The sequence below is a fragment of the Myxocyprinus asiaticus genome, chromosome 28 (genome assembly GCF_019703515.2).
Source record: "Myxocyprinus asiaticus isolate MX2 ecotype Aquarium Trade chromosome 28, UBuf_Myxa_2, whole genome shotgun sequence".
Taxonomy (NCBI): domain Eukaryota; kingdom Metazoa; phylum Chordata; class Actinopteri; order Cypriniformes; family Catostomidae; genus Myxocyprinus; species Myxocyprinus asiaticus.
Window position 1 is genome coordinate 34,170,600 of NC_059371.1, and position 14,882 is coordinate 34,185,481.

The 14,882-nt window shown below is 38.2% G+C and overlaps 1 protein-coding gene across 2 annotated transcripts in view; it reads right to left on the bottom strand.

The window, feature by feature from the left end:
• The window catches only part of LOC127419255 (arf-GAP with coiled-coil, ANK repeat and PH domain-containing protein 3-like), a 108,174-nt gene that overhangs the window by 39,545 nt on the left and 53,747 nt on the right, over positions 1-14,882 (bottom strand). For both annotated transcript variants that reach the window (XM_051660518.1, XM_051660517.1), the window contains exons 3-4: positions 11,161-11,280; positions 10,104-10,157 (exon numbers count right to left, since the gene is read on the bottom strand). In XM_051660518.1, the coding sequence (XP_051516478.1) occupies positions 10,104-10,157; positions 11,161-11,280 (174 nt within the window). The remainder of the gene's footprint in view (positions 1-10,103; positions 10,158-11,160; positions 11,281-14,882) is intronic.

Sequence of the window (14,882 nt, forward strand, 5' to 3'; positions counted from 1 at the left end):
CTTCGGCTTGCAAGCCTCACCCTTTTTCCTCCAAACATAATGATGGTCATTATGGCCAAACAGTTCAATTCTTGTTTCATCAAACCAGAGGACATTTCTCCAAAAAGTAAGATCTTTGTCCTCATGTGCACTTGCAAACTGTAGTCTGGCTTTTTATGGCAGTTTTGGAGCAGTGGCTTCTTCCTTGCTGCGCAGTCATGTCAATATAGGACTTGTTTTACTGTGGATATAGATACTTGTCTACCCGTTTCCTCCAGCATCTTCACAAGGTCCTTTGCTGTTGTTCTGGGACTGATTTGCACTTTTCGCACCAAACTACGTTCATCTCTAGGAGACATAATGCTTCTCCTTCCTGAGCGGTATGATGGCTGCGTGGTCCCATGGTGTTTATACTTGTACACAATTTTTTGTACAGATGAACGTGATACCTTCAGCCGTTTGGAAATTGCTCCCAAGGATGACTCAGACTTGTGGAGGTCCACACATTTTTTTCTGAGGTCTTGGCTGATTTCTTTTGAATTTCCCATGTCGTCAAGCAAAGAGGAACTGAGTTTGAAGGTAGGCCTTAAAATAAATCCACATGTACACCTCAAATTGACTCCAATTAGCCTATCAGAAGCTACCTGGCTAATTGCCTAAAGGTTTGACATCATTTCCTGGAATTTTCCAAGCTGCTTAAAGGCACAGTTAACTTAGTGTATGTAAACTTCTGACCCACTGGAACTGTGATATAGTCAATTAAATGCGAAACAATCTGTCTGTAAACAATTGTTGGAAAAATTACTCATGTCATGCACAAAGTAGATGTCCTAAACGACTTGCCAAAACTATAGTTTGCTAATATGAAATCTGTGGAGTGGTTAAAAAATGAGTTTTAATTACTTCAACCTAAGTGTATGTAAACTTCTGAAAACAACTGTAAACCTAAGTGATTCACTTCACTTTTTCACAGTGTGGGGCAGATTATAGCCCCATAAAGACCGACAGGACCAAATTAGGTGGTAATAAGGGATGGCTAGATGAAGGGCTGTGCCTTTGTGCCTCATGTCAAAGTTTACAGCCTCCCCTACAGTTAGACAACAAAGATCGCCATATAAACACAAGACAGTGTTTTGTTTTTTTGTTTTTTTTGCTTTTTGCTTTGTTATACACGTCCAATGGTACATCCTGCATCCAAATGGCCCTTCAGTGAAGCAGTCAGGTCTGGGAAAGTGAGAACCAACAGACTAACCATCTGACGCAGCAGAGCCCGTCTCGGATCTTGGGCAGAAAAAGAACAGTCTACCCTGTGTATCGCCCATAGACTGTCATATTGTGGTTTAATACATGGCCAAATGCCAAGTGATTATTTATTCTTGGCTCTGTAGGAGATCCCACATAAATGTACCAGTAACATAATTATTAAAAAGGGAAACATTGTAGAAAACAAGACTTTTACTTGCTCTTATGAAACAAAACAGTTTAATGTACTATGTAGACCAATGTCTACAATGAAAAGCTTAAAAAAAAAACATGGTTATGAAGTCAAAACTATAATATCCAGTGTTCAGCAACTTGATATGAGCGTTGTACAGCACCAGTGTCTCAAGTGGTAGAATACGATGCTAGAGGCAAATTGGTACCTGAAACTATAACGCAACTGTTTATGATGCAAAAACCTTAACTAACATTATAAGTGGATTTCAGAGCTCCACAAGCATAGATTACTGTGGTGAGCAGGGCAGAGCTGAGCAGCGTCTGGGCAGAGCGAGGCCGGGAATATAAGTGGCGAATGACTTTCACCTGCGTTCCACACCGGTCTCGCATTCCAGCGAGGGGCAGCAGGAGTACTTAAGGAGAAGAGACAGTGGTAGAAGGGAGAGAGAGATGCATGAAGCTGTTTGTGTGTATCTGCGTGTCAGTGTGGTGTTGCTGAAAAGCAAACCTTTAGTGTATTTCTGAAAAGCAGCCTTATTGTGTGCGACTGAATAGTGCAACAATAAATGTCTACGTGTTCTGTCAAGCCAGCCTCAGCTTCCTCCTTTTCATACTTGTTACAATTACATTTTGTCAATTTGAAAGGTTGCCACTCCTGGTAATAAAGGAAGCAAAGATAGTGAAGTTTTGGAATTGCTAAATGAAAAGCATGTTTTTGCTATTTTTTAAAGTCAACACAAGGCTATTTTATTTAATAGTATTTTCAACATGCTAGCTAGTAGCTAGAATTGCAGGCATTGCATGCACGTGTGCATGTCTGACATTGTAGTCCTGCATTGCGCCGTTTGGCATTCTGAACATGACTCTAACATCAAGAGTGTCTATACCCTGATTAATCACCTGACTGGGCTGTACTGTCACATGTGCTCTTTCCTGTGCTGAATTCCCCTGCATGCAACAATATCAAGATCTGTGACTGTCTAACTGTACCCACAATACTAAATGTCAAGTAACAAGCTGGTCAAACAGTATCACGAAAGGGGTTTTTTCATTGTATGTGCTGTGACTCACTGTAGAGCCACACATACACTATATTGCCAAAAGTATTCGCTCACCCATCCAAATAATTGAATTCAGGTGTTCCAATCACTTCCATGGCCACAGGTGTATAAAATGAAGCACCTAGGCATGCAGACTGCTTCTACAAACATTTGTGAAAGAATGGGCCGCTCTCAGGAGCTCAGTGAATTCCAGCATGGTACTGTGATAGGATGCCACCTGTGCAACAAGTCCAGTCATGAAATTTCCTCGCTACTAAATATTCCACAGTCAACTGTCAGTGGTATTATAACAAAGTGGAAGCGATTGGGAATGACAGCAACTCGTAAAATGACAGAGCGGGGTCAGCGGATGCTGAGGCACATAGTGCGCAGAGGTCGCCAACTTTCTGCAGAGTCTATCGCTACAGACCTCCAAAGTTCATGTGGTCTTCAGATTAGCTCAAGAACAGTGCATAGAGAGCTTCATGGAATGGGTTTCCATGGCCAAGCAGCTGCATCCAAGCCATACATCACCAAGTGCGATGCAAAGCGTCGGATGCAGTGGTGTAAAGCACGCCGCCACTGGACTCTAGAGCAGTGGAGACACGTTCTCTGGAGTGACGAATCACGCTTCTCCATCTGGCAATCTGATGGACGAGTCTGGGTTTGGCGGTTGCCAGGAGAATGGTACTTGTCTGACTGCATTGTGCCAGCTGTGAAGTTTGGTGGAGGGGGGATTATGGTGTGGGGTTGTTTTTCAGGAGCTGGGCTTGGCCCCTTAGTTCCAGTGAAAGGAACTCTGAATGCTTCAGCATACCAAGAGATTTTGGACAATTCCATGCTCCCAACTTTGTGGGAACAGTTTGGGGATGGCCCCTTCCTGTTCCAACATGACTGCGCACCAGTGCACAAAGCAAGGTCCATAAAGACATGGATGAGCGAGTTTGGTGTGGAAGAACTTGACTGGCCTGCACAGAGTCCTGACCTCAACTCGATAGAGCACCTTTGGGATGAATTAGAGCGAAGACTGCGAGCCAGGCCTTCTCATCCAACATCAGTGTCTGACCTCACAAATGCGCTTCTGGAAGAATGGTCAAAAATTCCCATAAACACACCCCTAAACCTTGTGGAAAGCCTTCCCAGAAGAGTTGAAGCTGTTATAGCTGCAAAGGGTGGGCCGACGTCATATAAACCCTATGGATTAAGAATGGGATGTCACTTAAGTTCATATGCGTCTAAAGGCAGATGAGCGAATACTTTTGGCAATATAGTGTATGTCACTGGGGTTAATGGAGTTTTGTCTGTGGTTTTGAGTTTTAGGGGAGTCTTTAATCACCATTCAAACCAAGTCGCCTCAGATTTTTGAGTGGACTTTTAATGCAACTTCCCTCAAAACAATATCTGCATCTTTGATGATTAAGTTACAGTACATAATTATTGCAGGTAGAAAATGTTAGTCTTAAATGCCATGGCACTCAATCACATGTCTAAATTTGGTCAGTACAATCAAGTCGCACCTTCCATAGGTTATTTAATTTAAACTGAAAAAAATCCCAAAAAATCTCCCTAGTTACCCCTCTTTCTTTCCCAATACTTCATCCCCATGTCCTATCCCATCATCTTACATCATTGTGGATTTTCCAGTTTGATTCATTTCCTTCCTATCTCTACGACTATGGAGTGAAGAAGTCAGGAAACTTCCGTTAATTCCCTTTGTTTCAATGCAGAACAACAGGACATTCAGGAACATAAAAATGCCTTCTAGCATTATGTAATATTCATGATTATGTATCATTATAAATTCTGCAATAATTGTGGTTTCTGTATGTAGTACAAACAAACAAAGAAAGGCTTTATTTTCTTTTGAAATATTGTTATAAAAAGTGAAAATAACAAGTGACTAATAAAATAAAGAAAATTGCATAATTGCACTTTTCACTAGAGGTGTAAATCTTTACTGGCCTCACGATTTGATTAGATTACGATTCAAAAGGTAACGATTAGATTATAAAACGATTCTCGATGAATCACGATGCATCTTGTCCTCCAATTTCTTTTTTCAGTTTCTTCAAAATTTCTTTTTTACTCTCAAAGCTTTTCAAAAATCAGGACAAGTCACATTACATAAACTGGCCCTTTACATTCAGTATGAGCTATGAACAAAACATGGAATATCCACAAGATTAAATAAACGTATAGTTTAGAAGAGTATCACAATTTTTCAGTTTCTTTCTTTAGAACCTTTAAAAAAAAAAACGCAAGAAAAAAAATATTGGTTCTCTAACAAAACACACTGAAGACTAATAAATACTTCGACTAATTATATTTGTATTATTATTATTATTATTATTTGTTTAAAGAATTGTTAATCATTTAACAATATGGAAAATCAGAGATAGAAGTCAAACTACATGATCGTGCAGAATGACCTCTCATGTCATGTGATAAAACACCATTCTGACATGATAAAAACAGTGATGAAATAGGTCATTGGGAAATAGAAGTACCTATATACAGTATAAAGTATTTATACTGTACGGTCCATAGTTTCAATGGACTTTGAAATATAAATTATTGAACATAAACATCAATGGACCTTCACACATGAATAAAACAAGACTGTTGTCATTCTCTTTAGAACATTCTAGGATTGTATAGAATTAACCGACCTCTACATTTATTTGTTAATGGAAAATACTAACTTAAAGTTATAAAATAACTGTGTTTGCAACAAGACAGTAAATATTGGCTCTTATAAAACAAGTATTGTGTACAATGCTTATTTGTGTAAAAGAGCATGTGTATGTGGTGTGATCAAGACATATGGAGGTAAAACTCAAGAGATTTTAGATTGTGATCTGTGAACTTTGCATATCGTCGCTGCCTGATGACAGGCACGTATCTCCAAAATATTATTTTCAAGAGCATGGAAAAGCTCTTTTTCTCATAAACAATCCTCCAAAATAAATTGAAAACAACAAAATTGGGGGCCTGGGTAGCTCAGCGAGTATTGATGCTGACTACCACCCCAGGAGTCGCGAGTTCAAATCCAGGGCGTGCTGAATAACACACCAGATCGCACTGACCAGGTCTCCTAAGCATCCAAATTGGCAAGGTTGCTAAGGAGGGTAGAATCATATGGGGTAACCTTCTCATGGTCGCTATAATGTGGTTCTCGCTCTCGGTGGGGCACATGGTGAGTTGTGCAGTGGATGCCATGGAGAATAGCGTGGGCCTCCACACGCGCTACGTCTCCACGGTAACGCGCTCAACAAGCCACATGATAAAATGCACGGATTGACGGTCTCAGACGGAGAGGCAACTGAGATTCGTCCTCCGCCACCCAGATTGAGGCGAGTCACTACGCCACCACGAGGACTTAAGAGCGCATTGGGAATTGGGCATTCCAAATTGGGGAGAAAAGGGGATAAAAATAATTACATAAAAAAAACATAGTTAGTCACCTTTAGCACCATAAACAGAATTTTATCATTACATCTGTTAGTGAACTCTTGATATTTTAATTAGACTTAAATGGATTTTTGTTAGTGAACGTGGACATACACGGTTTTCTTAACATGGGTTCCACTGGTGCATGTTCTGTTACAGACTCGAGTCTAAATGTTTGTGTTCCCACAACTCAGTTGGTAGGTTATCGATTGCTAGAGAATTTATTTTTGGATACAATCTGAGCTTTCAATTACTACTTTAGTTCGAAATCAGTTTTATGACTCGGGTTTCTGGTCCGGTTGTTGAGTGGACAGTTCGGTTCATCTGTTCATATCACTTATCTCTATACTTTATTATAGATCAGGGGTTCATATCCGTTCCATTCTCTCTCTCTTTTTCTCTCTCGCCCTCTAGATAATTTCTAAATGCTCTTCTATCACTCTAGGCTGACCTTTCTAAACGGAGAGCATGCACGTGAATAGAGTTGAGATTGTCGCAAAAAATACCAAATAATACTGTAAGCTTGTCACTCATTTGATTTATAGAACATCTGTATGCACATAAATCCAACTCCTGATGGCATGCAGGTCAGTCATATTACTTGAAACACAGAGAAAAATGAGACATCATTCACAATAGAGCTGATGTTTTTTGTGTCGCCAGATGTGGAAGAATGTCTCTAAAGGAGACTACAAAAGTCGCTAAAATTGTCGCTAGTCGCTAGATGGCTCTTTTACTCGCTAAGGGGGTCAAAAAGTCACTAAACCTAGCGACAAAGTCACTAAATTGGCAACACTGTTCACAGAATTTAGACAGAAGTCAGACTTGTAAATCACACTAAAATGTATAGCTTGAATGCAGTACAAGTCACTATGGATGAAAGTGTCTGCCAAATGCATAATTTGGCGACTTCAAATTCAGAACACATGAAAGTAAAAAAGTCCAGTTTACAGTATAACCACTCGAATCTGGCACTGCAATTTCAAATCTTGACTTTCCAACTTCTTCAGTCATAAACATCTTGAAAACAGGCCATGAATGTAAATGACAAGTTTGACAACATACAGTACATCGCAGGTACAAATATTGAGTGTACGAGTTCTCTGATAAAAATGAACAATCTTTCAAGTTTTGCAACAAATTTTTTTTATGTGATATGGAATTAAGAGAGAGTCTATATTACTGATGTCTCTCTACTGTAAGTGCTCTTGTGCATTGGGCCATGCGTTTGTCTTTCTGAATCCATTTATATAAGTGACCCTCAAGTGCTCATATTTATATTTATGCTTCTCTGCCTGACTGCACACTGCTCAGGTGCTCCCCAATACAGACACACACACACAACATCACAGCCCTCTAACGACCCCTGCCATTAATCTCGTTTGTGATGTCACTTTCCCATGTGCCGTTGTTGACCTCTAGATATTACCACTCTAAAGACTGATGCACACTTCTAAAAGAGCACATCAAATGCTCAGTGGGTTAACAGAGAGAGGACCTGGTGTGCAGGGGTCAAATTTAGCACCCCACCGAGAGTTGGAAAATAACACACTTATAAAAAGAGTCGAGTGGTGTGAGATCCTAACAATAGTCCCATATCCCACCCCAACACGTGGCTTTTAGCTCTTACAAAACGAAAAACAAAAGTGACTATTAGAAGCCATCCACCAAATTAATATTTACAAAGTTGTGCTGCCTCTTAAAGGGCCGTTCAGTCCGAACACGTTCTTGCAAGATGCAGCGCAACGAAAGTACTTTATAACTCAGCGTCTAAAAATCGTGGCGCTCCTGTGTGAGATACCGAAACAGCACAACGCGTAATGGTCATTGATGTCTGCCTAGCACATGTTTACACAGAAAAGTAAAAAAAAAAAAAAATGTGCATAAGGACGCAAATGCTAACCTTCTGTGCGAAAAAAGAGCACGTGGCGCAGCAGTCAAAAAACAGCGCATATGGACGCAAACATTTTATAAATGTCTTTCATTCTGTCTTGAATGTATCAATAAAATAGCTACATTAAATTACAAAGGACTATTTCACACAATATATTATGGATTTTTTGTGCTTTGTTTGTATACAGATAAAACTCTAATTGTGATCAACGTTAAGTTGTCGAAAAGAGCACTATTTGCATGATTTTCGTAAGTGACTGTTAAGAGTTACTGCCCATACAGAACGCTTCAAATCACTTGAGGTCACATGATGGTTTTGATGCTACTTTAGGCCACATCCACACTTAAAGCTTCACTATGTAACTTTTGGCCCTCTAGCGGTTAAAAAATAAAACTGCATGTGTCTTGCGGAAGAACATTGTTTTGGTTGTGCTTCGGCTCTGCTCCTTTGCGCAGATGAATGTGATTCGAGGCACTGGTGTACACATGGATACAGGACATCTTATCAGAGCGAATGGACAAATAAATAACGAAAGAAAGGAAAAGACGGATATCTGAAAACATGTCATCTGTGCAGGTAAGTGCCATATCTTATGCTGTTGTTTTGACTTTGATGTTTTGAAATAAATGACGTTACAAAAGTTAGGCAGCGTTCGTAAGGTCAAACGTTATAAATGTTATTATTTATGCAGGATATTCTGGCCAAATTCATTTATAATTCAGTAATTCATTTATAGATTATCACTGTTACCAACCAGTGGTCAACATCATTTCAAGACTCACATGTCCTTGGCAAGCCTAGGACTAAAGGATTTATTTATATACATTTTTGCCTTCATAAAGAAATATTCACACATGTGCTAGCAAGTGAAAAGTTCTGCACTGATTACAGTATAATTATTTCACTATACATGATTATGTGAATAAAATATATATGTGATTACACAACTATACATAAACCATTTCAATAAAATATCTTGCCTGTTGAGTAAGAAAAAAGCCATCTCTGGGTCGCTATTAAATCCTTTCAGATCTCGGAGTTGTCGCCACCTCTGAAAAGCCAAGCTGATGTTGATTCGGGTTTTATTACGGACTCTGTCGCTTTCCCTTTTTGCTTGTAGACTCTGCTCTGTTCGGGGTTTCTTTGTTTTTACAACCGGTGATTCCTCGGAGGTTTGCCATTTTGAATGATCCATGGTAAATTCTTCTCATTCGTTGTGACAACAGACTTTCAGCTTCACGCTGCTCCCACACCATACACACGCTACAGTAGCCGGATCTTATTTTCTCAACACGCACAGGCGAATGACGTATGTACGCAATTTCCGTCCTGACAGCTCTAAAATATTCATTATTATTATAGGATTATCAAAGTGCATTTGGTTTTGTCTCTTGTGCGCTTTATGCAAGGTGCGATTTTTGCAAGATTTGCGTGAGTGACTGCTAGGACAGTTACTGTCCATGTAGAGCGCATCAAATCGCTTATGAGTTTACATGATAGGCCACGTGCAAACAAATCCTTTTTTATTTGAAAATTCAGTTTCCTAAAGTCCTAATTATCCAAGGTATGCAGTAATGGTGAGCATTTTCGAATGTCTCAATTTTTGATGGAGGGAAACGCTGTTCCAATTTTAATGAAAGGCGTAAACATAGCAAAATCAATGTGTTTTCAAATGAAAAGGGACCATTCACATCGAATGCATTCTTGCGCTAAAAAACCTAAATGCAGCACAATGAATAGAATAGAATGCAGGTGTCTTAAGATGTGATTTTAAGAGTTGAAGTTCTTTGTACCTAAACACAGCACCTAAAAATGCGCAGAAGGACGCAAATACATGTTCAGTGTGAACGGCCCCTAGAAGGTAAAACCCTATACAGCAGACAGCAAAGTAGCTCACTAGATTTTGGAACTGAGCCAATGACAATAATTTCCTATGTGGTAAATACACTAGCTGGGTTTATTAGAATATTTTCTAGAAATTCTAGAAATTCAACATCTTTTTAGGGTTACTTTTGACAAAAAGAAAAGACCTCCACAACAACACACGGATGATCATTTATGGTTTACATGCAGTATGTTAAAGAACGAGGATCATTTATGATGCACATATGTAGCATGTTAAATGATTTACACACTACAGTCAGAGCACCTGTGAGTTGAGGTTTATCTGTGGGATTAAACTTCTCAACACATTAACATTTCAGAATGGGATGACACTATGAGGCTGGTCTCAGTGGGTCTGTCTCACCATGTTAGAAGTCACTCATGTGAGAAGAAAGAAATTAGAAAAACATGAGACATACCATGTGGTAGTTGACGATTTCCTGCAAACTCTCGCTACACTTTTCCAGACATTCCTGAAAACAACAACAGGCCAAAATTACTCACAAATAACAAATGTATACACAAAATAATTATTACTCATCACCATAAAAGTGGAATGTACATCAAACAATGAGAATGCTTTACAGAATTTCTATTTTTTTAACGTTTAATTCTAAGGGTCAGAAAGAGGGTGGAAATGATCATTTAAAACTAAATTATGGCTGTTTTTGGTGCAAAAAACCTTGACTAACATTATAAATAAGAAATACTTAAAAGCCCTGCTTGAATATGTTTACCTCTGAGTCACAATGATGATTAGAATTCAAACTATGTTTTGAGTACACCGAGATGTTATGAATAGAATTAGTTACAAGGTAATTGCACTTTTACTCTTGTATTGTCATTAATTCATATTTTGGATAGTGCAGAGTCTGACAGGGAAAACATGCCTTGCGATAGGATTCCTGCTGAGAGAGCAGCAGGTTTTGTCGAAATGGAAACGTAATTGTGGGTCTGACTTGGTGCTTTTACGGTGGAAAATGCAAATAGCATCAGGTTTTAAAAAGATTCTTAACATTATTCAGTTGGGTGCAAGAGAAGAAAAGCCAAACAAACTCTTAATACCACTCAAATAATGCGGCAATGAGTCTAACAATACTGGCAGAGAAAGTTCTGGCCTGCTTCTTTGACTAAATCTATGTCTAATCAGGGTTAAAGGGTGTCTCAGACACTCAAAACAGCAGCTTGGTGCTCTCATGTCAGCTAGTTTGCCAGTAAAGATCTTACACAGTAAATGCAGAAAAGATGTGTAGGGTTGGAAATAAATTTTTTGATGTTTAATTAATGATGTCTGTTGCTCGTTCATGAGCGCTGAGAGCAGCTTGTTTGCAGTGGCTCGGCTTTGGAACGACTTAAGTAAATTAAGACAGAATTTTCCATTTTGGTTGAATTATTCCTTTAATATGCTTTTTCCTATCTCAGTTTAATATGCAGAGACAACTATAAGTAAGCCATTGGTTGGTTGATTTATATTACCGATATCATCTGGTCCTTCTTGCATTGCTGGGATAAGTCACGGATGCCGTTGATGAAGAGCTTATTGGCGGTGACATATGCTTTCCCAGCTTCAATCATACCACCACACAGCTTTACCAGCTTTAAGAGAGAAACAGAGAAACAGAGAGGTTATCATAAGACACAATGAAGCAGAAAACTTAAAGCGACTTAAAGGAATGCAAGTCTCCTTTAAACTCCACTGAATGAACGAGCATCCACATCAATCAAACTGATCACAACAGAGAAAGGGAGCGCCATCATTTTGGCGGGGGAATATTTGATGGTCCTGATAATGCCAAATGTAATGTTGTGTCACGCTCCCATCGGTCTCCCAGTCCTCCACTATAACCTGGGGCATGTTCAATCTCAAAACAGTGTGCACCGTTTTGCTATGGTTTCTGGGTTGAACGACATGTTTCCTCAAAACGGTGTGCAACGGGCTTTGAGGTACATCAAAAGTTCTCTCGTTTGGTGGGTGTGTCAGAGGTGTTACCCAATCAGTAGTGACGTGTATATAAACCCCGCTGTATTAAAAAGGCAGTGCGCACAATGGATCCAACTTAAGTCCTTTACAAATGTGCCCACTGCAGTTTGGTGTATGCAACAATTGAAGACATTAGAAGAAATGTTTGCCTTGTCATCCTGAAATGCGAGGCAAATGTTGGATCACCATAATTAGGAACCACAGTTTCCACATATCCCTTCACTCGACTGGGATGTTCTCTGCTATTCTGGACAGCAAGGGCAGTGACTGTAACATCGAGCGTATTTTGTAGTACTAAACACGTATTTAAACCGATTTCATCAGGCTCCGAATATTCTTCGAAAAGAACGCAAAGAATGGCCTTCTCAGCTACCATAGTTGCAACGCTTGTGTAACACAACAGGGTGTTCAACGCACCACTGTTTGCGTTTAAATAAAAATTTGCTACATTTGTCGGGGCTGAACGTGCCCCTGCTCTCATTCATCAACACTAATCTCATCATTGGCATCACCTGTCACATACTAATCAAGGACTCTATTTAAACTCACCACTTTCCTTCAGTCAGGGCCTAGTCTCGTCTAAAGCAGCACTGATCTATCTACGTTCTTTTCTCCAAGCTAAGTGCTGTGTATTATTATTGCTAATGTTGCTAATCTCTTTTGTTTATTTATCTGTGGAATCTCTAAGTTTAAAATTGTCTATTTTCATCATTAAAACACTGCATTTGGGTTCACCTGCAGCCTCTGCGTTCATCTTCATCCTCAAGCGAGACAGTCTGATTTTACCAGTAAATTTATACTATGGCAAACATAATTTTACTGGATAAGCATACCCTGCCATTACAAATTATTTTTTTAATTAAATGTAATCAGGAACAATACTATATTAAATCATACTATATTAATTTTAAACATTTAAAATGTATTTTTAATATACGTATCAAACACAGTTCTGTATTTTCAGCTGAGCAGAACTATTAATATTTCTAGTGTCACCATTGCCGTCTGCTGGGCTGATTTTTAGTTCCACTCTTTCCCTGCACTTTAAAGAACAGTACTTTGTTAAGTTGTACAAGTAAAGGGGTAACACTTTACAATAAGGTTCCATCTGTTAACATTAGCTAACAACATTAGACAATATGAACGAACAATAAAATTAATAAATGCTTTAAAATTAAAGTTAATTAAATCATACTAATACATTTTTAAAATCAAAAGTTATATTAGTAAACATTAGTTAATGCACCATGAACTAACATTAAAGAATTGTATTTTTATTAACTAACATTAGCTAAGATTAATAAATGCTGTAAAGAAATATTGTTAATAGTTTGTTCATGATACCTAATGCATTAACTAATGTTAATGAATGGAACCTTATTGTAAAGTGTTACCAGTATAGTTTTGCATATGTTTTAAAAGTAATTAAAAACATTCAAACTTAACTTTTCTTGATTCAGACTATGTTTAAAGTATCATGAGAGTATCAAATTGTGAATTCAATATCCTGAATGAAACTGAATCGTGAGATGAAGCGTTACGCTTTTAATCATTTATGCTTTTAATAAATACATTTGAATAAAATACAGGACAATTTAGCTTTTTTATCCAATTAATCGAAGAAATAATTGAAGATTAATAAGATTATCAAAATAATCGTTAGTTGCAGCCCTAAATGTACCATGTTAGAAGATTCCCTATATAATTGACAGAATTAGCTGACAGAGGATTTCTTTTCTAGGTAAGCAAAATGGATAACATTATCACTGAAATATATCTAAATGAAACAGAATCTAATCAAATCGAAATCGAAATCGAACTGAGAGCCCGTGAATCAGAATAGAATCAAATCAGGAAAACTGTATCGGTGCCCAGCCCTAGTCTATTAAATGCTTTACAGTCTGCCACAATTTCACGTCTTTGAATTATCTTCATTCAGGGGTATTTTTCAGAAAATAATGATAAATGCCATTCATTTGATTAGTCTGAAAATAATGTGATTAATTCCACTGAAAAGTTTAATCAAAAGACATCCCTACTTGTTACCCATGGTAAATGACAGCATGGCAAACATGCGTCACACAGACATTAGGTTGAAAATATCCTGTTATAGTCCTTTATAATCACACTACATGTGTGGTTTCATCCGTGAGGGAATTCTCCTCACTAATATGCCAATTAACTCCCCACATGTAAAAACCAGACCAGAAATTTCACACATGCCATAGATCCCCGGACTCTGTCCCGTGCTTTCACATGTGGTCACGTGTTTGTTTAATGCCTGACAGGACACATTCTCAGATGGGCTCCATGTGTCGGACACTACCACGTCACTGCAATAACACACATGTGCTAGGAGTTTAACTCCTTTGTTCCTTTTCCTTTCTCTTTTTAGTTCTTAATTTTATATCTTCCTTTTTTTTTTTACTGAGGAGTTTTTTGATTATGTCCAGCAAACCCACAAAAACAAGTCCATAAGAGCTCACAGCCTCTGTGTGAAAGCTTGACAATATCTGCTTGGGAAAATCTCTTAATTTCCCACATCTTCCTCCACATGCGAGTCAAACTAACAAACAGAGTCCTTGTTTTACACAGCTGCTGAACAGACCTCACAGAAAATCACACATACAAAGCATTTAAATAGCCTGACATAAGAACTAGGATTTCTCCTAAATAAATGCATTTATCTTCTATTTGTATTGTATCTTCTGTTTGATTAATTTGTGTATGAGAATAAAATGTTTAAAAAAAAAGTAGTGATGTCAATCAATTAAAATTCTTAATCGAATTAATTACATGACATGCGAATTAATTAATCAAATTAATCAATTGTTTAAATCTATCGATGTAATCTATATGTTATTTATTTCCATATTATTGAACATACAGTAAGCCTCTCATTGGCCAGCAGTCCACAGCAATCCATTTTGCAATTTAATTTGTCAACCTGTCTGAGAAAGATTTATTATAATATAAATAATTGTATTATTCCAGCACTACAAACTATTTATATCAGCCACCCTGCTCTCTAGATATCGGCATTGGTTATTGGAAAACCCATTTCACTCAACCATTACAAACCCGATTACTGATTGTTAGCGGTGGCATAATTTACCAACCTCACTACTGGACACTCCTGAGCCACTGGTGTGATGGAGAAAGAGGTGTGATCTAGATTGACAGCTGTCACTAAAAAATGAATATGTTCAAAGGAACA